Source organism: Gopherus evgoodei, chromosome 19 (assembly GCF_007399415.2).
Source record: "Gopherus evgoodei ecotype Sinaloan lineage chromosome 19, rGopEvg1_v1.p, whole genome shotgun sequence".
Taxonomy (NCBI): domain Eukaryota; kingdom Metazoa; phylum Chordata; order Testudines; family Testudinidae; genus Gopherus; species Gopherus evgoodei.
In genome coordinates, this window is record NC_044340.1 from 12,914,668 (window position 1) to 12,938,846 (window position 24,179).

At 46.8% G+C, this 24,179-nt stretch overlaps 1 protein-coding gene across 7 annotated transcripts in view; it reads left to right on the forward strand.

Annotated features, from left to right (window-relative positions):
* Positions 1-7,861: 7,861 nt before the first annotated feature.
* SCN3B (sodium voltage-gated channel beta subunit 3) overlaps positions 7,862-24,179 on the forward strand; it is a 29,006-nt gene continuing 12,688 nt past the window's right edge. For 5 of the 7 annotated variants that reach the window (XR_003997179.1, XR_003997182.1, XR_003997180.1 and 2 more), the window contains exons 1-6: positions 10,562-10,667; positions 11,831-12,035; positions 17,371-17,534; positions 20,792-21,017; positions 22,390-22,528; positions 23,346-23,441. Coding sequence is in view for 3 of the 7 variants with exons in the window: in XM_030538133.1 (XP_030393993.1) it covers positions 11,981-12,035; positions 17,371-17,534; positions 20,792-21,017; positions 22,390-22,528; positions 23,346-23,409 (648 nt within the window). In the remaining 4 variants the exon portion in view is untranslated. Of the gene's footprint in view, positions 7,974-10,561; positions 10,668-11,195; positions 12,036-17,370; positions 17,535-20,791; positions 21,018-22,389; positions 22,529-23,345; positions 23,442-24,179 lie in introns of those variants that run through there. The other 2 variants (XM_030538135.1, XM_030538134.1) reach the window with 2 other exon arrangements.

Below are 24,179 nucleotides of genomic sequence, written 5' to 3' on the forward strand. Positions count from 1 at the left end.
GAGTAATACAGTAAGTGGGGAGTGATATAATGACCAGCAGGGAAGGTGAGATGGGGGATTGAAAGAGGGGAACGGGGAGTGCAGATAGAAGGGACAGGAGTAGGGGGTGAGGAAGATGAGGTGGAAGGGACAAGAGCACTGCAGGAGTGGACAAAGGCCAGCGTCAGCTATGGGCCAAAGAGAACAGGAAGGTTTTAAATTGAGCCATGCTGTGTAAATAAAATTTTCAAAGAGGACAGGGAGTGCTCACAAGAGATGGTGCAGTGCAAATAAGAGCCCCAGTTGGAGGGATGCACATGGCTGGGGTTTGCATGCCTGGGCTTCTACCTCAGCTGTCCCAGAGCAGAGATTCTCTGCTTAGAGACAGCAGCTCCATGGATCCAGAAACCAAGACACTGTGGTGGTTCCTGATTTCATAATCAGAGTCTTACATAATCCATATGAACTGAAATGTCTCATTAGGAAGAGCCAGGCCAGAGATCAGTATGCGGATGGTGATTATATTGTGCTTTTATGTGGCCAAAAGATTCCTTTCCAAGTGGTGAAGGAGTCATGCCTGGTGCCAAGGGCATAGTTACCTTGTTAAGAGGGGACATAAGCATTTTATAACCCCCCTTGTCCAAGGTTTGTTACATAATACCATGCAAAGGCAGACAAGCATTAATTTCTCAAACATGCCTTTCTGGACAAGTCTGGCACCCCCGCCCTATGCTTTTCTGTACCACCCAACCCCTCAGCATCCCTCTGTTCTTATTCCATTTATTTACGTTTTACTCCTGCTGACTAGGGGAATCTTATCCTTAAAGGGCTGTGCACCTTGCACTCTCAGTGAAGTCAATGGGAGCTGAGCATGCACAGCACCTTTTGAGATTGGGCACTAACTGATGGCCAGCGCTGCAACCCATCTTCACTCAACTCCCATTGGCTTTGAACCCCAAGCTTACACTGTAGTGTAGACACTCAGTGACTTGCCCAAGGGCCATCTGTGGGAGCAGGGACTTAACACAGGTTACCCAAGTCTAGGCAATAATCCAATCATCCTTCCTCTATCCCAGAGTGCTGCTTTCCGCTCTCCCGACTCCCTTTCCATACTGCTGGATTCACAAGATATCCCCACATCCCATTCCCTTTAAGAATGGGTAGACCTGCCCAAAAAAATTGCAATGAAGAAGATTTGCTCAGAACACTTATCAAAAAGGATAATTAGAAAAAAGGTTTTGCAAACAATTCAATAAAAAGCATTTAAGTTAAAAATCTTAAATTATTTTGAATTTATTTCCTTCTAGTTTTCACTACTTTGCAATGGCATAAGCTGGAAAGCAGGGGGAGACAGTTTTCATTACACAAGGTGAGGTGAAAAAATGGTTGACTCCTCCCACTCCCTTTTTTTCCCTTATTCCTTCTTTATCCAGTGGAAAGGGGGTAAGAAAATGGGAGAATTGAAAAAATCTACAATTTTGGGAAAGAAAAATTGACATTTGAAGTTGAATCAAAAAATTAAACAGGGAAAGTCTAGTTTTGTGACCAGTTCTACTACTAGGGAATACACATCAGTTCAACCTTTTCTGAAAGGTTACTGGAATGGCTAGATTCTCAGGCATCCTTGAGACTAAACAGGTGCCCCTCTAACACCCACCTGTATCCCTGCTACTCTTTATACTTTGAAAGCAATCCCAGTACACACCCTGGTCTGTAGTGATGCTAAAGCTTCTGCACTGTTCTCTGCTGCTCTCCAGTGGAGATATGCCAAGCTTCACTCAGTTCTGAAGGACTCCTTTGAGGTGGAGAGGGAGAAGGATTACACTGGTTTGGGATTCTCCTCTGGGCCTGGATCCAGCTCTGTGAGCACCTCCAGCAGTGGCTTCCCCCCAAATGTGAAAACCATAATCTATTGTTATCCCACTCTGGCTTTTCCCACCTCCCACTCACCCTCTTTCTTCACCTTCCTTTGCCTGCTTTTTCCCAGGCCAGTGTCACTCATCCTTAGTGACCCCTCTTGCTCTTCTCACTTCAAACTCTAAACTAGCCACCCTCTGCTCACTTACATTTCTGTGGGGAAGGTAGGACTGTCCAGAGGTTTGAGGAGGGAAATGGGAGTCAGGTTCTGTTCTTGATGTTGCCACAACATTGTAGCACTTTTATTAGAGTCAAATTTTAGTCTCATTTTCCCCAGCTGGCAGAAAGGAGCAGTAATATTTATTCACTGTCAGAAAGGACTTGAAAGTTAACAGATGAAAATGTGGTAGTGCTTGATTTTTGCAGAGCATGGAAAATTGTGCTAAATTTGCTACAAGAGAAAGTGAATCTCTTTAAAGACTGTCTAGTCCAGGCCCTGCTGTCTTAATCAGCTAAATAATTAAGGGCATGTCTACACTGCAATTAAACACCCACTCAGTTCACCTGAGCTCTGAGACCCTCTCCTCTCCCAGAGCTTGAGCATCAATGTCTACATTGCAATTAAATGGCTCCTTAACCCAGGCTCCCTGAGCCTAATTCACCTTTCACAAGCCAGTCATGGGGTGATTAATTGCTGTGTAGACATGCCCTCAGAGATCCAGAGGCATCAGGTTTGTGTAGGCAATAAAGGTTGCAGGCTATTTGTAATGGTATAATGGCAGACACCAGAAAATAGACTTACATAAAGTTCTGGCACCAGCTCTAATCCTGTCCCTCCCTCATCTGGCATAGGCAAAAAAGTAACTCATTGCATCAACTTTTGTGGTAAATGTCAGTGCAATGCGTGGTGATTTGGGCTGTGTTTTGCTTTTATGATAAAACTGTTTAAGTGAAGTTGCAATGACACTGGCTCAAGTATCTTATTAGTTAATTGTTACTATCTTAAATTTGTAAAGCATCCTTCACCCCAAAGCATTGTAATAAACCGGACAGATAGGGATTATCCCCTCGCACAAATAGTCTTTCCTGGGGCTGGATTGTGGCAGCAGCTTAAAATGCACAAGAACACTACACAATGGTTCACAAGTAGTGTGTGAGGAATACTGTATGCATTTCCACCTGCTGGGGGAATTTAGTTAGGCAAAGTGAAATGAATCAACCTTGAAATGTAGTAATAGAATACCTAGCTCTTATCACCCATAGATCCCAAAGTGCTTTACAGAGGAGCTCTCAGTATCATTTAGCATATTTTACAGATTGGAAACTGACACAGGGTAGGGAACTGACTTGCTCAAGGTCATCCTGCAAACTAGTGGCAGTACTGGGAATTGTCCAGTTCTCTTCCATTGTCTTATTTATAATTTGAATTGCAGCAACACTTAGGAGCCCCAGTCTTGGACCCAGGACTGCACTGTGCTAGGCACTGTACAAAATAAATTTTCCCTGCCCCCAAAATTGTACACAAAGTATCAGAGAAGAGACAACCAGAGGAGACTGAAAGACATGGGGAAATACAAGGAAACAATGAGACAGTATCTCTAGCCATGGGCTCTAATGGCCAGAAGGTGGTCAGGAGAACCTTGGATTTACCTCTCATGCAGAAGACTGCATACATAATAGGCTACCAGAGGTGCAAATACCACCCTAGAATATTGCTTCAGTATTCAGCTTCAACAGACAGGGAAGAGTGCAACTTGCTGAATCCCCACCACCACCAAGGCCAGATAGTTTTTTTTTTAAGTATTGATTGGTGGGAGGTTAGCAGGGGAGCCCAGGTCAGAGATAGTGCATATGGAGGAAGAAGAAGTTGCAAGTCATTAAGTGAGCATAAAATTAAAACTCAGGGGTTCAGGACCTCCCCCCAGGGAGTCACAAGCTGTCAGTCTACACCCCAAACCTCATTTTGCCTCCAGCATTTATAATGTTATATATTTTATTAAGTGTTTATAATTTATAAGGGGGGGTGTCACACTCAGAGGCTTGCTGTGTGAAAGGAGTCACCACTACAAAAATTTGACCACAGCACTATCAGGCATTTCAAAGGAGCTGTGACAGGGTTGGGGGACCCCATCCCTCTTAGGGTGTAGTGGCAGAGCATACATAGCTCACACTTATGTCTCTGGAGAAAGTCAATATACTTGCCCCTATTAGTAGGGCCTCGTGGTCACAGTCAATGAATCAGCCCCCATCAGCAAGGCAATAGGGCCTAGAGGCCTCCCTCAGGAAAGGGGGCCACCATACAAAAAAGGAAGTTGCAGCAGCCCAATAGGGGGCACCCAGGTCCTCCTTCTCCACCATGCCCCAGTCCAGGGCCCTAGTAGTGACAAGAACATAGGTCACTGAGTCAGCAGGGGCAGGTGGCAGCAGTCAAGACACACTGACTCAAAATTCCAGTTCACTGACCAAGCCACTATCTCATTCTCCTGGGCTGCTTCCTACCATGGCTCCCATTGCTGCAGTCAAGGCATTTCTGCTGTCTCCAGGTTCCCCAGCCTGCATTGTGCCCAGCAACTCCAGACTTTGGCTGAGACTCACCTGGAACTAGCAGCATGCAGCCTTCCTCTCTAGCAGTCAGACCCACCTGAGCTGCTCCCTTTTATACTGGTGCATTTGGCTCATGCCCAGTAGAGTTGAGGGGGCGTGGCTTCCTCAGCCCACAATGTAGGGTTAACCCTTTCCCGTCCAGTGGAGGGGTAGTGCGCCCCATCACAGGAGCCTAAGAGAGTTAGATATCCAGCTCCCACTGAAAATCAATGAGTGTTAGGCATATATAACTTGTTTAAGCTTTTTTTTTTTTTGAAAATCCCATCCTGTGTTCCAGCAAAGATCCTGTCAGCTATGGTGGGAGCAAGATCAGGCCCTAAGTGAGCAGAAGAGAACATAAAGGGCTCTAAGATGGCATAGTTACATGTCAATGGGCCACAAGAAGGTGTAGGGTGAAGTGTAGGGTAGGGATACTTCAACTTATCCCTCCTGTACATCCTTCTATTCCATGCCTTTTATACTGTAAACTACACAGTTTAGACTCACTTAAACTCATGAATGATATGTAACTTACACCTTATGTATGACCTGTGAATTTGTCCGAGAGGTTTTCCTGGTTTGCAAAAGGAAACATTTGCTCCCTCCAAACAAGCTCTTGCATCCTGTCTGATGTTCTATATATTTATCCTTTCAGATGGAAGATAAATTCCTCTTTCCCAGGAGTGCCCTGTGAGACAGTAGAGAGCATTGCAACCAGACTTACTCGGGATGAACCAGTCCTACATGTGACTGACCAGTGACACTTTCAGATTTTTGTGAGTGAGTTTCATGACATATGCATCAATTCTTTGGGATCTACAAGGAAATTATCTCATTGTATACAATTAAAGAAAGAATGCAACATCTGGCACTCCCCATCCAGTGCAAGGTAAGGAATATTCCACTGTTGCTGACCAAGCTTTTGTGTATGGAAATACAGACACCGCGCTGCTAAAATAATTCAAGCTGTTGATTCATTGGTGTTTTTCTCCAACAGTAATGCCGAAAAATCAAATGAGCAAGTATGAATGAATGTGCATAGAGCTCTGACATGCTAATGGTTGGCATCCACCAGAGGCGGCTCTAGGTATTTTGCAGCCCCAAGCACAGCAGGCAAGCAGCCTTCGACAGCCTGCCTGCAGGAGGTCCCCGGTCCCACGGATTTGTCGGCATGCCTGCAGGAGGGTCGCCGAAGTTGCAGGACTAGCGGACGCTCCGCAGGCATGCCGCTGAAGACAACCCGCCTGCCGCCCTCGCGGCGATCGGCAGAGCGCCCCCCGTGGCTTGCCGCCCCAGGCACGTGCTTGACGTGCTGGTGCCTGGAGCTGCCCCGGGATCCACTACCAAAGGGCAAATGAAGTGATGAGAGGCCTGAAATATGTTAACCTTACATGATCACAACTGACCTGCTTTCTGCATGTCCCTGTGGAAGGCACCAGCTCATTGGACTGCTGATTGTATTTAGGGCCTCTTAGTGTACCTTTGCTCTTGGCAGCTTTTGTGTCCTGGAGAATGATGCCTACAACCTTTCTAGGCAATACCAGATCTTGCTGTTTTCAGGGTGGCACCTTCCTACATGGAGCAACATGGAACATAATGCACTTAAAAGCAAGGTGCCACAAATGTTAAAAGACTCTGGCCTTGGTAAAAGTGTAAAGTGGCAACTCAGGTGTAAGCCACTGGATGCTATCAGAGGTGCTGGAATGAGATGATTTCCTGAATTCCGTTGGGGAAGCATCTGTTCCAGATCAATGGCTGAAGATTTTCAAAGCAGTCCTTGGGGATATAAATTCATCTTCCCTTTTAACGTGTCTAAATCCACCAGACTGATTTTAAAAGCTGTACAACGATCATCCTTAGCTGTGTGTGATTCTTTTCTGAGTTTGGGAATCCTTTTATCACAAGGGGAGTGCCATTATGAACATTTTTAAAGACACACAGTACAAATGGACTGTTGTTTGCCAGAAAAGTGTCCTGTTGCTCGCATATGGGAGGATTGTACAATATTTAGTCCTAAGTGGATTTAGTCCTGAAAGCAAAACAGTGCTCAGTGCCAGCTGTGAATGGAGGCAGCTTTGGGGTTATGTTTCCTCTGGCAGGCGAGGATGGCAAAGGCACTTTTCCTTATGCATCCTAAGGGATCCAGGAAGCAGGTATTCTGCATTTTAAAAAGGACAACCTGGCTTTAAAGGGATGACACTAGTTAGACGCCCCTGTAGAGCTGGCAGATCTGCAAAGTAGAGCAGCATAGTCTAAAATCAAGGTGCTGCTCAGGGAGTGTATCAAGAACATAGACATGCAGAATCTGTGTGTGATGGAGGGTAGTCCTTGGTGTGTTTGTGATGGAAAATGCAGTTATCTTAGTGTTGAGTATGGAGATGGAATCCAGGGTATATAAATGCATGTGGAGAATGCTGGTGAAGCCCTGTATAGTTTGTAGCTGTATGTGATGGAGAGAGAGCCCTGGGTGGATAGATGTACAGAGTATGTAAATACACCCCATGCAGAGATGAGCAATGTGAGGGAGAGACAAATCAGGGTATATGTACCTATATAGAGAGCACAGAGGAAACCAACACAGGGTGGTGTGCATGGATTTGATAGAGATGGAGCTATAGCTGTCTGTGCAGGAAGAATGGAGAAATAGCACAGTGCAGTGGCACTTATGTGTGATGGAGATGTAGGCTTAGTAATACGTACTTGCATGGAGAATACAGTGGCAGGCCTGCATGTAGGAGGATATGTGATGGGGATGTAGCTTTGGCTGTGTGTGAGAAGGCATCTAAAACCTTATGAATGAAAAAACCCTATAGATTTAATAGCACATTTTAAACTTCAAATCTTCCTACAGAAGCTACTGGAGAATTAGATCCCTGCTATAGAGTCCTATACTATGTTTTTTAAAAGACCATAGAAAGGATGCCATTCTCTATTGAATCCTATAGCTTTTGAAAATAATGCTCATCGGCCTTATTCCATTTCTATAGAGCGTTACTGCTTCCATCCCAATTATAGACTCCTCTCTAAGGGCCGTGGTGTACGTGTGTACACAGGGAATCTGATCCTCTTCCTTCCAGATCATTCTCCCCAGCATTAATTACACATCAGGAGGTAGCACTGCCATTGCTTCTTGCTATTTGGCCACTGCGCTGTTCCAGTGGCCTTGATGTGGAAATGATTGACTGTGAGCAGTTGGTGACAGGTTTGGATCTGTGTTGTCTCCTGGCAGCCAGGAGAGGCTATTCAGGGAAGGAGCCTTCTGATGTTTGTCTGCCAAACGAGGAAAACAGTTCAGTCTAAGCAAATTAATGTGATTGTTGTGAGGTTCAGGGAGCATTGCTTGGACAGCCATTACACAGTAGCAAGCCATGCAGGCTTTGCACTGCCCCTTTCATGTCCTAGCCCAAGGGGCATAATGAAGAAGGGAGTTTGCTTGGGGGGCAGCTAAGCTGAATTTATTTTTATCTCCTGACCTTAATATGCTGACACAAAAGCTTCCGTCTTTTTTCCTGTGCTGCAGTATCTGGGTGGGTTGCCATAGAAACCCCGACATGGTAAGTGGTGCTGCTTTTGGTAGCATTCAACATTTATATCCCCTCAATGTTTTAGTCCCCACTGGAGGTCTGAAAGGGCAGAGGGTTTGCCTCAGTGTCCTTCATTTACTGTGTGTGTGTGTGTGTGTGTGTGTGTGTGTGTGTGTGTGTGTGTGTGTGTGTGTGTGTGTGTGTGTGTGTGTGTGTGTGTGTGTGGAGGGATGTGTTTGTGTTAAGGTGTGTGTATTCTTTGGCTCTTTCTCAGCAAACCCGGACAAGAAGACAAAAAGTAGGTGTGGCAGAAATGGAATCACTCTCCAACTGTGGCAGAAACTGGGCTGCGGTGCCCACTTGGCTGCATGCTGTTATAGTTGGCACACAGGAGGTGTTTATTCTCTGTCTCCCATGAGGTTAAAAACAAGGGAGGACTTAAGAATAAGTCCCCATTAGGCCCAAGAAGATGAGTCTGTAGCATGGGCAGAGCAAGAACAAAGGGATCTTACCTACTGAAAGTCTGGCAGAACCACCATCCTCAAAGCTGGGCAGGGGAATTCAGTCTCCATTTGGCCCAGGGATTTTCAAATTAGGTTCTGTTCCCAGCTCTGCCACCCATTTCCTTCAGAGAAGCCACTTTGCCCCTCTGCACTTCAGTTTCCCCATCTGTAGATCGGGGGTAAGACCACCAACCTCACAAGGATCTTCAGAGGCTTAATTCATTAATAACTGCAAAATGCTATGTGCCTGAAAATGGCAGTGGTTGGAGAACTGCACATGATTGCTATTTAATGAGTCATTTGTTGCTGACCATATACTGTTATAAGTCCAGCAAGACATGATTTTCTGCTTTCTGCACACTCACTCTCTCAGGCTGGGGAATCCAGTATTAGGGTTGAAAGAGGGCTTCATTCATATGAAACTTCCTCCCAGGAAGATGTATCTAGGTCAGGTGCCTGATGGAGGGACCATACCAAGGAATAGGAAAGTGTACAGCCAATTAGCAGCTGCTATTGATTCTCAGATTCCTCTTAAGCACATGTTCTCAGGCAGGCCTCCTTTCTTTCACTGTCAGGCTTCTGTAACGCAGCTGCAATTGGAGCAGCTATCACACATGAAATGCTGCTTGACTATTCCAAGCGTCCTGTGTTTTGCAGGGACTTGTTTTTTCCAGCAGCGCACCTGGCTTGCTGAGAACAGATGTTAATTTCACTGCACTTTTTCAAGCACATGGCTGTCAGACGAGACAGCCAGGAACATTATTCAATAGCTTCTGAATGTCTATAAAAAGCCCTACAAAGTAGCATCCTTCTATTAAGCATAATTTAGACTGTGGCAGGTGAACTGGGGACAAATCCTATATATCTCTAGGACAGTGGCTCTCAAACTTTTGTACTGGTGACCCCTTTTACATAGCAAGCCTCTGAGTGTGACCCCCCCCTTATAAATTAAAAACACTTTTTAATATATTTAACACCATTATAAATGCTGGACGCAAAGCAGGGTTTGGGATGGAGGTTGACAGCTTGCGACCCCTCTCCATGTAATAACCTCGTGACCCCCTGAGCAGTCTCCACCCCCAGTTTGAGAACCCCTGGTCTAGGTCCTGTGTCCTTTATTTGGGGCTCATCTACATGCGGAAATTATTCTTGATTAAAGTAGAGTTGATTAACTCCCGATTAAGTCTCCATGTAAATGCTTTTATTCTGGCTTTTTCTGGGTTAGTTTAGCCTGCCTTGAAAAAGGTATCATTATTCCAGAAGAAGAGCGTTCACATGGAGAGTTAAACTGGAATAGCTATTCCAGGAAATTTCTGATGTAGATATGCCTTTAGTTATTGTGTCTGCAGCATGCCCCTGGGCACTGAGGGAGCTGAGCCGGTGGCTTAATGCTCAGTGTGATGGACTATATCTTAGCTTGTGCTGCAGGTCTCACTGGCTAGGAATTATCCTCCCACTGAGCCTTGTTCAGTATGCTAGTGTCATTAAACTGGAGAAGGGCATCCTTTGGGTGTGGGGGTGGATTAGAAGGAACCTCTCATCTGGGAACAACACCACGACTTCTTACCCCTCACTACTTGAGCACAGGGCATCATGTGACCCACCTTCCATGGTTAGATTACAAGCACATTCTATATTTTGGGATATTGTCTAGCCACAATAGGGGTGTGGCCTTGTTGGCCTTACTGGAGCTGCCTTCCTCCCCCACCCCATACAGAAGTCAAACTACACCTATGATTCTGGGTGCAGTAGGATTACTTAAAAGAACCATGTGTCTCAGCCTGCTGTCAGAGGAGCAGCTGCTCCATATCCTGCCTCTTCCAAGAAGAAAAAAAGGGGAAACAAGAAAGAAAGAAAGAGGGAGCATTTAATGAGCATCCGCTTTCCCCAGATCTGCTCAGCTGTGACCTTGGGTGCCTTTCAGCACTGGAGGAATACATGGTGGGTGTTGTGGCTCCCCTCCAAGAGCAGAGAGCCCAGCCTGCTGTTGGCCCAGCCTGGGGAACAGGCTGATACGTGAGAAGAGAGGATTTCCCAGTATTTCCTACTGTTACATTAATGACCTTCAGAGCCTTCCAAATGTTAGAATTAAGCTCCTCACGGGACGAGGACGTCCTGTGTCCTGCCAGTGGATAAATATCTCATGCCTCCTCCCCCAGCTTTATTTTGGGGCTGGGACGGGTAATGCTACCATCTGCAGCTCTCCTTGCAAAGCTGCCATGTAAGTGCAGATGGGGAAGAATAAATGCAAAGCTAGTGATCTCTCGGCTGACTCTAGAGCACTCGGTGAAAAGCCCCAGGCAGGGGAAACATCTGAGCAGATTAAACTAATGGCACGTGGTGTGACATGCAAGCCAAATTCTTGCCGTTCTGTTGGCGTGGAGTTGGCGATGTCCAGAAATCAGACAGCAGCGCAGGCTACCGCACGACACCCCTCAGCTCTCCCGTCAGGATTCCTTTCAGAGCGAGCAGCACATGCTTTCGCTGATCGCTGAGTGCATGGCTTGTTCCAGAAAGACGATTTCGCTGTTATTGCTCTGCGATGATGGAACTAAAGGCGAGGACGGGGAGTGAGCCCTGGCTATTAGCTAGAAAGCTCTGGCATGATCATTAGTCTGGAGGGAGGCTCTGATTGCCTAGAAGGATGCTGGGGCGGGGGGGGGGGGGAGCGGGGCAGGTGAGGCTGCTGGCTGATGACTGGAGTGGTGGGTCTGTCTCTCTGGTTGGGAGAGGAAGGGAAGTGTCTGCGCATGCTTGGCTTGGGGGAGCCTCCCTCGGGAAGGCTGGGCTCGCTGCTGATGCTGCCGGGGAAGCGTGTGTAGCAGGGAGGCTGCCCAGCTACAGGGCGCTAGGATGCACCTGGCCCGCGGGAGGGGCGGAGAGAAACGCGCCTCCAGCCGGCTGATCCCAGGCCGGGGACGCGCCCCTCCCAGCCGCCGCTGCTCCAGATCCTGCCGGATCCGGGCTCTGGGGCGGTCTGGGCGGATCTGATTTGGGGGAGCTACCTTCCCCCGGCCCTGGCTGTTGCATTGCATGTGCCAAGCCGATCTCCCTAGCACTCAGCAGCGGGTGCCTTGCGCGGAGCCTCCATCTCCACGGTGCGCTGCTCTTAGCAACAACCGCTGGCCAGGAGGAGGAGGAGGAAGGGTTGCAACCGACCCCGGCAGGGAGCAGGCTGCCCAGCGTCTCCTGAGTGGAGCTGTCCAGGATTTCGTTCGGTGGGGGGCTGGGGGGTGGTGATCCGGCTCCCGGGAGACCTGTCCGTGGTGCTGACGCCAGCCCCTTTGGGGTTCAAGCCAGCTTCTTGCATGGATTTCTCCCCACAAGAAAATGGCATCTTAAACTCACACTGAGCTCCCTGCTCCCACACCTCCGTGTCCCTAGCTTGATCCCCGCTGACCGATCACAGCAGACAAGCACGGATCAGCTGGCAGCCTGATACCCTGTTGCACCTGGGCACGGCGTGGCGTGGGGAGAAGGATCCTTTTTGGAAAGAGCCTTTATCCAGCCTGAGAACCATCCCCACTAGGAATCATGGCTGCTCTCGCAAGGGGTTTCTGTCTCTCTTCAGTCCTGTTGGTTATATGGGGTAGGTGCCTCCATTCTTTGTGGGGTTGGACTGGGTTCCTCCAAGCAACCCTGAGCTTGGCTGCTGTGGCATGTTACTCTAAAGACGTGTTTTTCCCAGAGAGCCTTCTCTAACGCGCGCTCAAATACACTCCAGCGTTAATAGTGGCTTTTAGTTTGGTTGACAGAGCGAAGGAAATGGCATTGATATTAAGTTAATTGCATCAGTTAGGGTATTATTAAGTGGCCTTATCACAGAACCTGTGTTTTTCTGTAATGATTGTGCGTGCTTTACTTATTCTTCTTTACTCTGGTTTTAAAATACTATATATGTTGATTTAACATTCAGTTGTTCCTAAGGGGCTGAAAGCATATAAACTAAAGCGTGCAGACCATATGGATTGATGTTTTAAACCTGTTGCCTACAAATTTCAGCGGGTGACCCCTGGTTCATGTAAATCACAGAGAATTTGTATTGCAATTATTTCAATTTACTTATGAAATCAGAGAATTTTTATTGCAATTATTTCAATTTACTTATGAAATCTGAAGGGTTGTTGCTGCTTTTACAAATATGGCTATTTTATATGATTTATTTGTATTTTTTGGAAATGTCTCATTGGTGCCAGGAAATGTCTAACATGTTCTTTGCATTTTCCCGTGAGTGCTTATTCCAGTGGTGCTGTCAACAGTCTGAATGGGAAATTGCCAGAGGGACCTAGTCATGCTAGTCCCAATATTTACCCCAGAGCAACACAGTATTGAAATCCTGGCTTAATGAAGCTACTTCTATATCATCAGGGCACACATATGGGCTGCAAGAGACCACTCTTCAACCACCCCCCCCTTCAGCAAGCAGAAAGGTTTGACCCTTGCCATCATTTCCAACCCTATGACTCTATGAAAGGGGATTTGAACCAATAGCTCTTCACAGCCCACCTAAGAAGCTGGCCCAGAGAAGGAGCCTCGCCCATTATTTGGCTGAAATAATATTTAATTAAAGTGGAATGGCTTCAACAGGCAAAACTGAAGGTGCTCCGAACACTGTAGACTGGGACCCAATGATTAAGGCACTCATCCAGGTGGTAGGTGAGCCCTTTTCAAATCCCTTCTCCTCATCACGCAGAGGGGGAAATTAAGAACATAAGAACGGCCATACTGGGTCAGCCCAATGATCCATCTAGCCTGGTAACCTCTCTTCCGACACTGGCCAATGCCAGATACTTCCAAGGCAATCAGTAAAAGAGGGCAATTATCAAGCAATCCATCCCCTGTTGGTCATTCCCAGCATCTGGCAAGAGCTTAAGGATTCCCAGAGCATGGGGCTGCATCTCTGACTGTCTTGGCTAATAGCCATTGATGGGCCCATTCACCACGAACTTTCTAATTCATTTTTTGAACCCACTTATAGTTTTTGCCTACATGTCAACTGGCAGCCACTTCCAGAGGCTGACTGTGCATTGCGTGGAGAAGTACTGCATTTGGTTTGTTTTAAACCCATTGCTTACTAATTTCAGCGGGTGACCCCTGGTTCTTGCATTGCGTGAAGTGGTGAATAACAGGTCCTGAGTCACGTTCTACATCCATATCATGATTGGCTAGACCTTTATCAGATCCAGCTTTAACTGTCTCTTTTCCCAGCTGAACCTGAAGCAGCCCCCAACCCCCATCTAAGAGAAGGCCCCTAACCACTAGGTTAAAAGTGACATGGGAGGCCTCTGACTCCTTCCCCCTGGGCTGTCTTGCGGGGCGTTGGGCAGGTCCCTAACCAGCTCACACTAAGCGGGTTAGGCACCTGCGTCACCTGAGGGACTCCAGGCTGTGGCCGGCAAGCAGAGGTTGAGAGGCAAAGACGCTGGGACAATTTCCTTCTCCCTGCCTGATGAGCAGAGAGTTGAAAAGGGCTCTGCAGTCTCTCAAGCGTGAGCCCCGATCCTGAAGGATAGGACAGCCGGAGGAGGCTTGCTTGTTGTAGCATGTTGAGGCTGTGCCACTTTCATTCAGTAGTAACTGGCCACCCCTGAGACATAAATCCCCCCGTAGCCCAGTGGCTTTGGTATTTACCCAGTACGTGGATGATGCAGGTTCAACTCTTTCCTCAGTTTGCTGAGAATGGACCGGAACAGCCATCTCCTCTCTCCAAGGTGAACATGCTGCTGCTGGGCTAAGAGGGATTCTCACTGGGGCCCAGTGGCTGCATCTGATTTTTCTGCTGCAGTTGTTCCACTTTCATTACATATTCATTAGGCCATAACTTGGGCAAGCAGCACGATGTGGTCTAGTAGTTTGGGGTTGCGGCTGGCCTCTGAGAGGCTGGGGTTCAACTCTCCTTTATGCTGCCTGAGACAGGGTTTGAACCTTGATCTCTTACCTGGCAAGTGAATGGCCTAAGTGCTGGGCTAGGCAGTATTCTGCCTCTGGGGCTCCCTTGCTCTTGTCTGTTGAAGCTGCTGCTCTTTCATTACCTACTCATTGGGCCCAAGTGAAAACAAGCAGCCCTGTGTGGTCTAGTGGTTGGGGTTATGGCCAGCCTGTGGGAAGCTGGGGTTCAACTCCCCTTTATGCTACCCGAGACGGGATACAAACCTTGATCTCTTACCTAGCAGGTCAATGCTCTAAGTGCTGGGCTAGGAGATAATCCAATGGGCTGGCTCCCTCAGTGTTTCCTGTTGAAGGTGGGCCAATGTCATTTGGTAATTAAACAGTCACTGGGCAACTGCAACCCTGTGAGTCCCTCTGTTGTCTGGTAGTTTGAGTGGCTTTGTTTCAAAAGTGGCAGGTGCCAGTTCAAATCCCCTTTATGCTGGCTGAGATGGGATTTGAAGGGTGACTGCCTACCTCTCAACCCAATGGCCTAAGTGCCTGGCTAGTGAGCGGTGGGGTCTCCCTCATCCTTTCTGTTGAAAGTAGGACACATTCAGTAAATATGACATGAGAATTGGGCCACAAGCACTGTGTGCTTCCTTCTATAGTCCAGTGGTTTGGGTACTTACCCCAGAAGTAAAATGATGTGGGTTCAAATCCCTACACTGACATGGGCTGGGCATCTCAATCTCTTACCGCTCAAGCGTTCCACTTTAACTATATATTAACCGGAGCAAGGTAAGCTCTCAAGTCCCTCTGTGGTGCAGGGGTTAGGGTGCTCGCTTGGATTGTGGGTCAGCTTGGTTCAATTCCCTGCCCTGTGGGACAGGAGAGCCTCTGGTGGGTGAGAGGAGACCCCCCTCTGAGCTGAGCAAGAGGCCTGTCACAGGGCCTCTTGCCCTTTTAATTAAAAGGGCTTTGCTGCTGAGCAGTAAAAGCCCTTCTCTCTCTTGTCCACCATGATCAGGATACACGCCCAGGTTGTGGCAGACCCCAGGGCACTCCCCTGCTCTTTTGAGGGGTGTGAACTGGGGGCTGCCACCTCCTGGGGAGAGTCACTGGTGAGTGATCCCTGTCAGAATCCCCTCTCCATCCCAAGAAGACAATGGCCTCTTGAGAAAGAGAGGGGGTTCAGACAAGGATGGCCCACCGTAAAGGACAGTCACCTAGGAGGCAGGAAATCCCTGTGCAAATCCCTGCTGAACAGGCAGCTGGGGGATTTGAACCAGGATCTCCCACAACCCAGGCGAGTATCCTAACCACTGGACTAGAGAGTAAGGGATGCTGGGGAGCTGGCCCAGAGCACATTTAATAAAGTGGAACAGCTTCAAGAGGCAAGAAGGAAACAAGCAACCCGCTGCCTGTTACAGAAAGATCAGTGGACACACACCAGGGAAGATTTGAGCCCACAGCTCCAGCACCCCAGGCAAAGACCATGACCACCAGCCTACAGAGGGTACTGGGTTTGGAGGAGGACCAAATGACATTTAATTAAAGTGGATCGGCTTTGAAAGGCAAGAAGGAGAGCTGTCCCACTCACTGTACTGTATTAGGGTAGTGACATGCAGCCGCATTTGAACCTATATCATCACATAGCCTAATCAGTGGGCTACAGAGGAAGCCTTACCTAGCTGCTGTCCCAAATAATATTTAGCTAATGTGGAACATCTTCCAGAGACAAGAGTTAGAGAGTTCCCCCCCCCATTGCTAAAAAGCAAAGACCCAGGCACACCCACCAAGGCTGCAGTCAACATCTATCCACAGCCATTATTAAGGCACTTAGAGAGCACGTGTAAATCTGCCTCTTCCACAGCCCAAGGACATAACCAAACCCCTGCACTCTAGAGGGAGTGGTGTCTTTGCTTTTGCCCAAGCTACATTTAATTAACGTGGAACAGTGTCAAGTAACAGACAAAAGCATGGAAGCCCCCGAGCACGTGATACCAGAAACTAGGGCATGCACCCAGGTAGTTGGAGACAAGGCTCTTTGCAGTCCATCATCACAGCAGGGAATTTAAACCCATGGCTTTCCTAATCTAGGTGAATAGCCTAACCACAGGACTACAGAGGGTGGCAGGCTTCTGTCAGTCAAAATAATATTTAATTAAGGTGAATCAGCTACAAAAGGCAAGTACAGACCCCATGTATAGAAAAGAGGATGAAGGTAACAGTCAGCATCTTGATAGAGCAAAGACATATGTGGCCATGTACAAAGCGGACACTAGAGAGGATATTGCCCATCCCAGGGCAGCATGGGTTTACATTATGTCATAGCAGCATTTGATGAGTAGAAGCATTCTGCCTTGTTACAGAGGGAAATATTTTACACCTGCCAATTTTTATGTTGACCTAATTGAAAGCCTTTTTGGCTAGCATACACACCGAATCTGTAATTTACCCCAGATGCCAATTCTGCCTGACTCCAAGCCTCTTATGCTTAAATAAAAATTACAAAACCACAAAACTGGAAGAGTTGAGCCTAACGAACTCTAATTGTCAGGTTTGGACACATCATCACCCTAAAACATTCATCCCGCTTCACTTAGGGCACAATTGCTCCTAGGGGCTGGATTCAGAGGTTGTTCTAATACAGAGTTCAGTAAGTGCTGTAACAGAGTTCTCTGCGTGCTTGAGTGTTAGTGGGTGGGAGAGAATGTACTATGTTGCTTCCTCTCTAAAATAGCATTAATTACTCTAAAAAAGGACTTAAAATGTGGCAAAGCAGCTGCTGTCAAGAAGAATTTGCCCACAGCAATCACAAGTTAATTATTACATACTTATATAGTTCAGCTTGGAGAAGGAAGGTTTGTAAAACTTGCTGGTTTAGACTTTTATCCATTGTCCATGAGCATTAGTAATAAATCAGATGGTTTTCCACTGAGGTTTATTATGTGTCTATAATAAGAGACCTGAATAACAGATCATTTGTTTTTCTCTATCTCTATCCCGGTGTTTCTCTCTATCTCTTGCTATTCTGCCACCATGGTCCTCAGTTGGCGTCTGTTCTCCAGTCTGTGTGGAAGTCCCGTCAGAGACGGAGGCTGTCCAAGGAACTCACATGAAGCTGCTCTGTATCTCCTGCATGAAGAGAGAAGAGGTTTCTGCCAGCACTGTGGTGGAATGGTTCTACAAGACTGAAGGGGGGAAAGATGAGCTGGTAGGTATATTTGCTAACCTAATTCGTTGCTACCATACCCCTTAGTATGGGGAAAATGTCCAGGGAATGTATGGGGGGACCGAGGTAAAAAGGCCTGGGAGAACATTAACTTCGGTTTTGTGGTACCGTTTTGGTGAGGGTCATACAAGGAAAATAAGAAAAGTAAGTGTAACTTGGGTGATGTGTGTGTCACATCTGAAGTTTGATTTGAGGAAGACAGAAATGTCCAGAGGCCACTCACACAATATTGAAGATGACAATGCTCCTTCAGTTATTTAACCCCGCCCTTGCACTACAGTGTTTTCATTTATATGGCACTTTTCACCCAGAGATATCAAAGCACAAGAGCAGCAAAGAGTCCTGTGGCACCTTACAGACTAGCAGACGTACTGGAGCATGAGCTTTCGTAGGTGAATACCCACTTCGTCGGATGCATGTCAAGAACTTTACAAACATTGTCTCATAGCTGTCTCCTCCTAATATCACTGATCCATAAATTGAGTTGATTATTTGTCATGCAGCAGCACTCAGAAGGCCCAATAAAGCTCAAGACCCCATTGTGTGAGGTGCTGTACATACACATAGTAAGAAACGGATCCTTTCCCAAAGAATGTACAGCCTAATTAGACAAGGCAGCTGAAGGGGAAACAGGCACTGAAACATGAACTGACTTGCCCAAAGTTACAGGGTTGGTCAGTGGCAGAGTGCAAGCCTGCATTGTGCATTTTGCCTAATTTTGTTTTGCTTTATGCTACTTACAGGAGAAGGCAGCTGATATGTTTCCCCCAGAACCCAGATCCTAGACTAGGCTTAACAGGCTGCTGGCTGAGACTGCCAGAGGAGCAGCCACAATACAGTAATTTGGCTTCGCTCAAACTTCACAGTGTGACTGCAGGGTACTGATGCAAACAGTCAAACATGGGTTGAGAGTGCACAATTAGAAGATTGGAGGATGGACTGCCACATCTTGTTACCCATTATGATGTGCCAGTTAGTTGGCTGAACAGTCTAGATATAAATTTGGAGGCATATGAAAGCCATGTCAGAACCAGGAACAGAATTTAGGAATCCCAATTCCTGACATCAGAATTTAACCCTGAGATCTCACCTTCATGCCCAACAATTGTTCTCTATAAGTCAAATCTCATCCCATTGAAGTCCATGGAATTATAGCCATTGAATTCCCTGAGGCCAGGCTTTAGCGCTACATAGCTCTGTCACCTGCCATTTTAATGATGATGGCACAGTGACATCCCTGTGAAAGTTACTCCATCATCTGATTCAGGAAGCACAGTTAAGACTGTCTCTGTATGCTCCTTTGAATGCTGTCTGGGAGGATGTTGGAACTGTCCTTCTAAATGAGTTAAAATAGACGGATGTGGATATGATGGAAAAGAAGCAACAGGTTTCTTAGTCCTGATTACTTGGAGGCCTGAATAGATGCAGTTCTTGCATATTTTCACATGTGCAAAGTCTTTGTTTCATCCAGAAAACAAAGCTAGTGGCAATGGTGAGTTCCAGATATGTCCCCACTGTTTTGAGCTCTGATCTGGAGGGACCACTTGGAAGGATGAGAAGGGGATTCAGGGTTGGCTTATCTGCTGAACATGCTAATGAGTGACTTAGGGGGTGTTTTAATGGCATGGACTATTATCCACTAGAGACTGACAAGAGGGTCCACATGCTCTCCCCAACCTCCTAAACTACCGTACAGTGCTTCTCATCTGAGCTTCAATAGGCAGCCCCTATGCCTGTCAGTAGAGGGGGATGAATCTGATTTTTAAACACTTGCCTCCCTTCTTGCACCTGCAATTTGTGGGGGCAAACAGTAGTGGGTAGAGTTTTGTATCTGCAATTATTCCTTGGCACAAGTTAGGACATTTAGACACACAAGGACCTGCTCTATGGATACACCCATTCATCAAAATGACCTCAATGCAGAACTTACACTCATAAAGCTGAGAGTGCAGAAAGGCAGGCTCAGCTCAGCACAGGGTGAAAATCAGGACTCCTATGTTCATGGCTGTTATGATGGATTCAGACCAGAAAGATATCAGAGAGTAGTCCTGTTGGTATATCAGCCTTAAAATGAGCAGGTCCCTGTTCCCTGAATAGCTAAACAAAGTCTATTCCAGGCCAGTCAAGACACTTGACACCAATTTAACCATTTAAAGTCATTAAGCTAATGCTGACACCTGACCTTTATTAACTAGCAAAGGGTCAGTTAAGGCTGTTACGCTAATGGAGACAGCTGGAATCAATTAAGGTCCCACTCATGCTGCTTAAAAGCTCTCCTATCTGGTTCTTTTCAAAAAAAGCCTAGTTGGAAGGAGCTAGAGAAGAGGAAGTGTTGCTGAATCCTGAAGTAAGGGTGATGTTAGGAAAAGGGGACCACTAGGAAGTAGCCCAGGGAATCAAAGCAGTGTCAGTGGTGAAGCTAAAGATGCCAACAACTGCTACCATTAGGGTCCCAGGGCTAGACCCTGGAGTAGAGGGTGGTTCTCTCCTCCCCACATGCTCTACAGAGATCTCATTGAGAAGGGAAGTGGACTTTGGTCCAGGCAGAAGGCCAAACAGTGCCTTCTGAGCTCTAAGGAGCAACAGAGACTGGGTATTCCACCTTCTCACCTCCCAGACTGTCCTGTAACGAAAGTAGCTCAATAAACTGACCTTTGTCACTGTACAGAGAAAGGGAGATCATAGTGAGGGCCTTAGTGAGCTTCTGAGGCCACTGAATCCACCTGGAAGCATGGGACCCACCAATACAGGCTTGGAGCTTTGTCACTCTGTGTAAATAAGTCATTATTTATCATTATCACATTCAGTTTTCTCTTGCAATACCTTTTGTTTGGATGCCAATTTCCAGTGTGTAATTGTTTGTATTTAACATGGTAGCATAATCCAATTGATTTAAGCACTAGCCTGAGAGATAAGGGTTCTGTTCCATTCCTGCCTCTGCCTCAGACCTGCTTTGATCTTGGATGAGTCACTTTGCCTATTGGTGCCTCATTTTCCCCACCTGTATAATGGAAATAATTCTCTTTGCCCTCTTTGTAAAGTGTTTTGCATCTCCAGATGAAGAGCACTATAGAAGTACTATTACCTAATGCTTCAGGAAGAGAAACTCTAAACCACCTGATAGGTGGAAACTGTACCTAGCTAGAGGGGAATCCCAAGGTGGGGAGTAGGATGCATCCACAAATTGATAGGTGACTGACTGACTGTTCCTTTTTCTCCCTGCCTCCATTTCTCTACAGATCTATGAATACAGAAAAGTATACCATGAATTTCCAAGCCGCTTCAGTGGCCGGCTACAATGGAACGGGAGCAAAGACATGCAGGATGTGTCCATCACTGTATTAAATGTGACCTTGAATGATTCGGGGATCTACACATGTAACATCACCAGGGAGTTTGACTTTGAGATTCATCGCCCACTCTTCACAAGCTCCAGATTGATCCATCTCACTGTGGTAGAGGAGGGTATGGAGGACTGGTGGAAATGCTTTGAACCATTGGGTGTGACCTGCCTTGCCAAGGGCCAAGTCTATTGCAAACCAGACAATGCTCTTTTCAGTGGTATCCCTGGTGAGGAGTGGGGAAGCTGCCAGCAAATAGGTCATTTGCAGACACTTCTGTTTCCCTAGCCACACTTTCTTACAAGTCTGACATGAAACTCTGCACCTCTTGTGCTAGGTGTAGTCCCAGTTTTGGAGCTCAGAAATGTGTCCTGGGCTCATCCAGCAGCTCCTGGGCAGGGGAACAACCAGAGAAACGTGCTGTACCAAGCCGGAAGTGCAGTGGGCTTCCTGTTTTTCAGTTCAGTGCACACACTACTCCCTAATGGTTCTCAGTACACCATCCTAACAGGGAGCAGCAGCAGTGCAGTGCAGACAATGAACTGGTGATGGCTTCCCTCCACCCCTTCTCTTTTCCTCCTTACCCTCACTGGGTGTGATCTCTCTCCATCTCCCTCTTTCTTTCCTGCCTCCAGCTTTGCATTCCTCTTTTCTTCACATGCGTTTCTCCCTTCCTCCTCAATCAGTGAAATGCTGGCCATACTAAGTCAGTACGAGCGGTGTCACTGGCTTCAGTGGGCCAGGATTGCTACACCATATCTGTCCTGATTGCGAATCTCTTCCCCTTCTCCCCTCCAAGTCCTGCTATTTCTTGGCCACCATTAAAAGCATTTTGATTCTGTATTCCTTTCTGATAGTCACCTTATTGCTGCATAGGACATCTAGCAATGCATGAGGGGTTAGAAAGAGAGCACCATGAAAACAAATCAGCATCCAGGATAAGATTGGTTAAAATTGGGGCAGAGGGTCATGCATGTGCCTGCTCTGAGGAGAACATAACTGGAAATAGTGGCAAGCTTGAGCACATCTCTCTTTTATTTCCACCAGCATGCAGGATGGAACAGCTGATGGAAGTCTCCCCATAGCCAAACCCTGCCCCTTTCAGACCAGGTTGAGATTCTTCCTCTACTTCCTGCAGCTGGTTTGGGGAGAGGAGCAGCAGATGATTGTTCAGGTGCTGCAGTTCAAGGTGACATGCAGCTATATTGCCAGGTTCCATTCTTCCTTTAGCTACAGCCTCATACGCTGCTTCACAGCTACTCATTCAAATGGCAGTTGAGATCCTGCCCCCGTTTTCTGCAGCGGACTCAGCCTGCCGGCCTTAGTTCCAATAAAAGAGGTACTTAAGCCACCAGTCCTGCATCTTCTGTTGCTCATTCTTGCAGATAACTCTATCTGGCTGAAAACAGGAGAGGGCTGGTTCTTTGAGAACCAATTTTGTACTGCACCATCCTCTAAGAGATAAGTGATTTATTTTAATTCTGTTTCCCCAACAGCTGGAGAAGATTTCACATCTGTCATCTCTGAAATTATGATGTATATTCTCCTGGTTTTTCTCACCTTGTGGCTGCTGATAGAAATGGTCTATTGCTACAGGAAGGTCTCCAAAGCAGAGGAGACTGTACAAGACAATGCGTAAGTAAAAATCCTACAGGCCTCCATACAGGAGCAAGCTTCTCACTTGAAGCAGAAAAAATGGGGGTGTGGTTCAGAGGGTTCACCAAGGGATCTGGCCACCACTAAAAGCATTTTGAGCTTGTATTCATTTCTGTGGCTGCATCTCAGAATCCTTGTGAAATGTAGCAGGATTGAGCCCCTCCTGAGAGAGGCTATACACTAGGTTAGCAAGGGACAGTGTTACAACTCAGTGACGGCATGTTGGTCAAGCTGTGCAGTGCCCCATAACTGGGATATTGGAAGGCACCTTGTCAGAATGGTGTAGGAGACACTTTCCCAGGACCTACCTGAAATATGCCTAACTAATGATGAAAAGCATCACATGCTGTTTTTAAAAACTGAGGCAAAGACTGTTCCAGTGTGACACAGCTGGGGATTATTCCACTATTTCCATGCTGTATGTTTCCCTCCTTATATGTACATCAGATAACAAGGCCCTTTGTGTGCAGTGGGAGTGGGGAGAAAATATTCTTATGACTTTATCCTGGGTCAAACTCTACATGTGCCCTTGAGGAAGGAGCACACCAAAAACATTTTTGGAAGGGGTGTTCTCTGCAGCGAGAGTCACCCTGCGTTTTACTCAGCCAAGGGCAGTTAAGGGCTGACATGTCAGAGGTGCCAAGTTATACATGCTCGGTGCTTCTGAAAATCAGGACATTAAAAGCATGGCAACTCTGAACCAGTCAGACCCTTGAAGCATCTCGGCTTATGCTTGCAGCTAGCACCCGCCCAGGGTTCTTTTTACCTGTGGTGAGCGCTCTCCTTTGATCTGTAGGACTGACTACCTCGCCATTCCATCGGAAAATAAGGAGAACTGCGCTGTGCCCGTGGAGGAGTAGCCAAGAGTAGACAGGCCATGACCTGCAATAAGGTATGCAAGCTTGATACAAAACAAGGTTATGGCTAGAGCAGGGATAGGCAACCTGTGACAAGCGAGCTGATTTTCAGTGGCACTGGCACTGCCTAGGTCCTGGCCACTGGTCCTGGGGCCTCTACATTTTAATATAATATATAACTAAACTATTGTATGTTAAGTAAGGTTTTTAAAATGTTTCAGAAGCTTCATTTAAAACTATAGACTTATAGAAAGAGACCTTTTAAAAACATTAAAATGTATTACTGGCACGCGAAACCTTAAATTAGAGTGAATAAATTAAGACCCAGCACACGGCTTCTGAAAGGTTGCCAACCCCTGGGCTAGAGCATTGTGCACATGTGGCTGATTCTGCTCCCTGCTGTCTGGGGCACCCTAAAACCACTGGGGAGAGGTGCAGGAAAATGAGGTGGTTATGTCATCCTGGCAAAAGGCTTGGAGAAATGGGGAAGGGGTCTATGTATCCCAGGCTTACTTTGGCTGACACTTCCACCATGGTCCTAGAAGCAGTAAAGCATGTATAGATTGTGGGTGCATTAAGATTATTTTTTAAATCTTAATAGCAAAAGACCTGGCTGTGCTGTAGCCTTGTTCTGCCAGGAATGTATTTATCATAGACACTGATGTGACCCACAATAGCTGAACACTTAATATTTCTCCTCACGTGCACCTCTGTGAAGCAGGACAGGGCTATTATCTCCATTTTACAGATGGGGAAACTGAGGCAGAAAGACT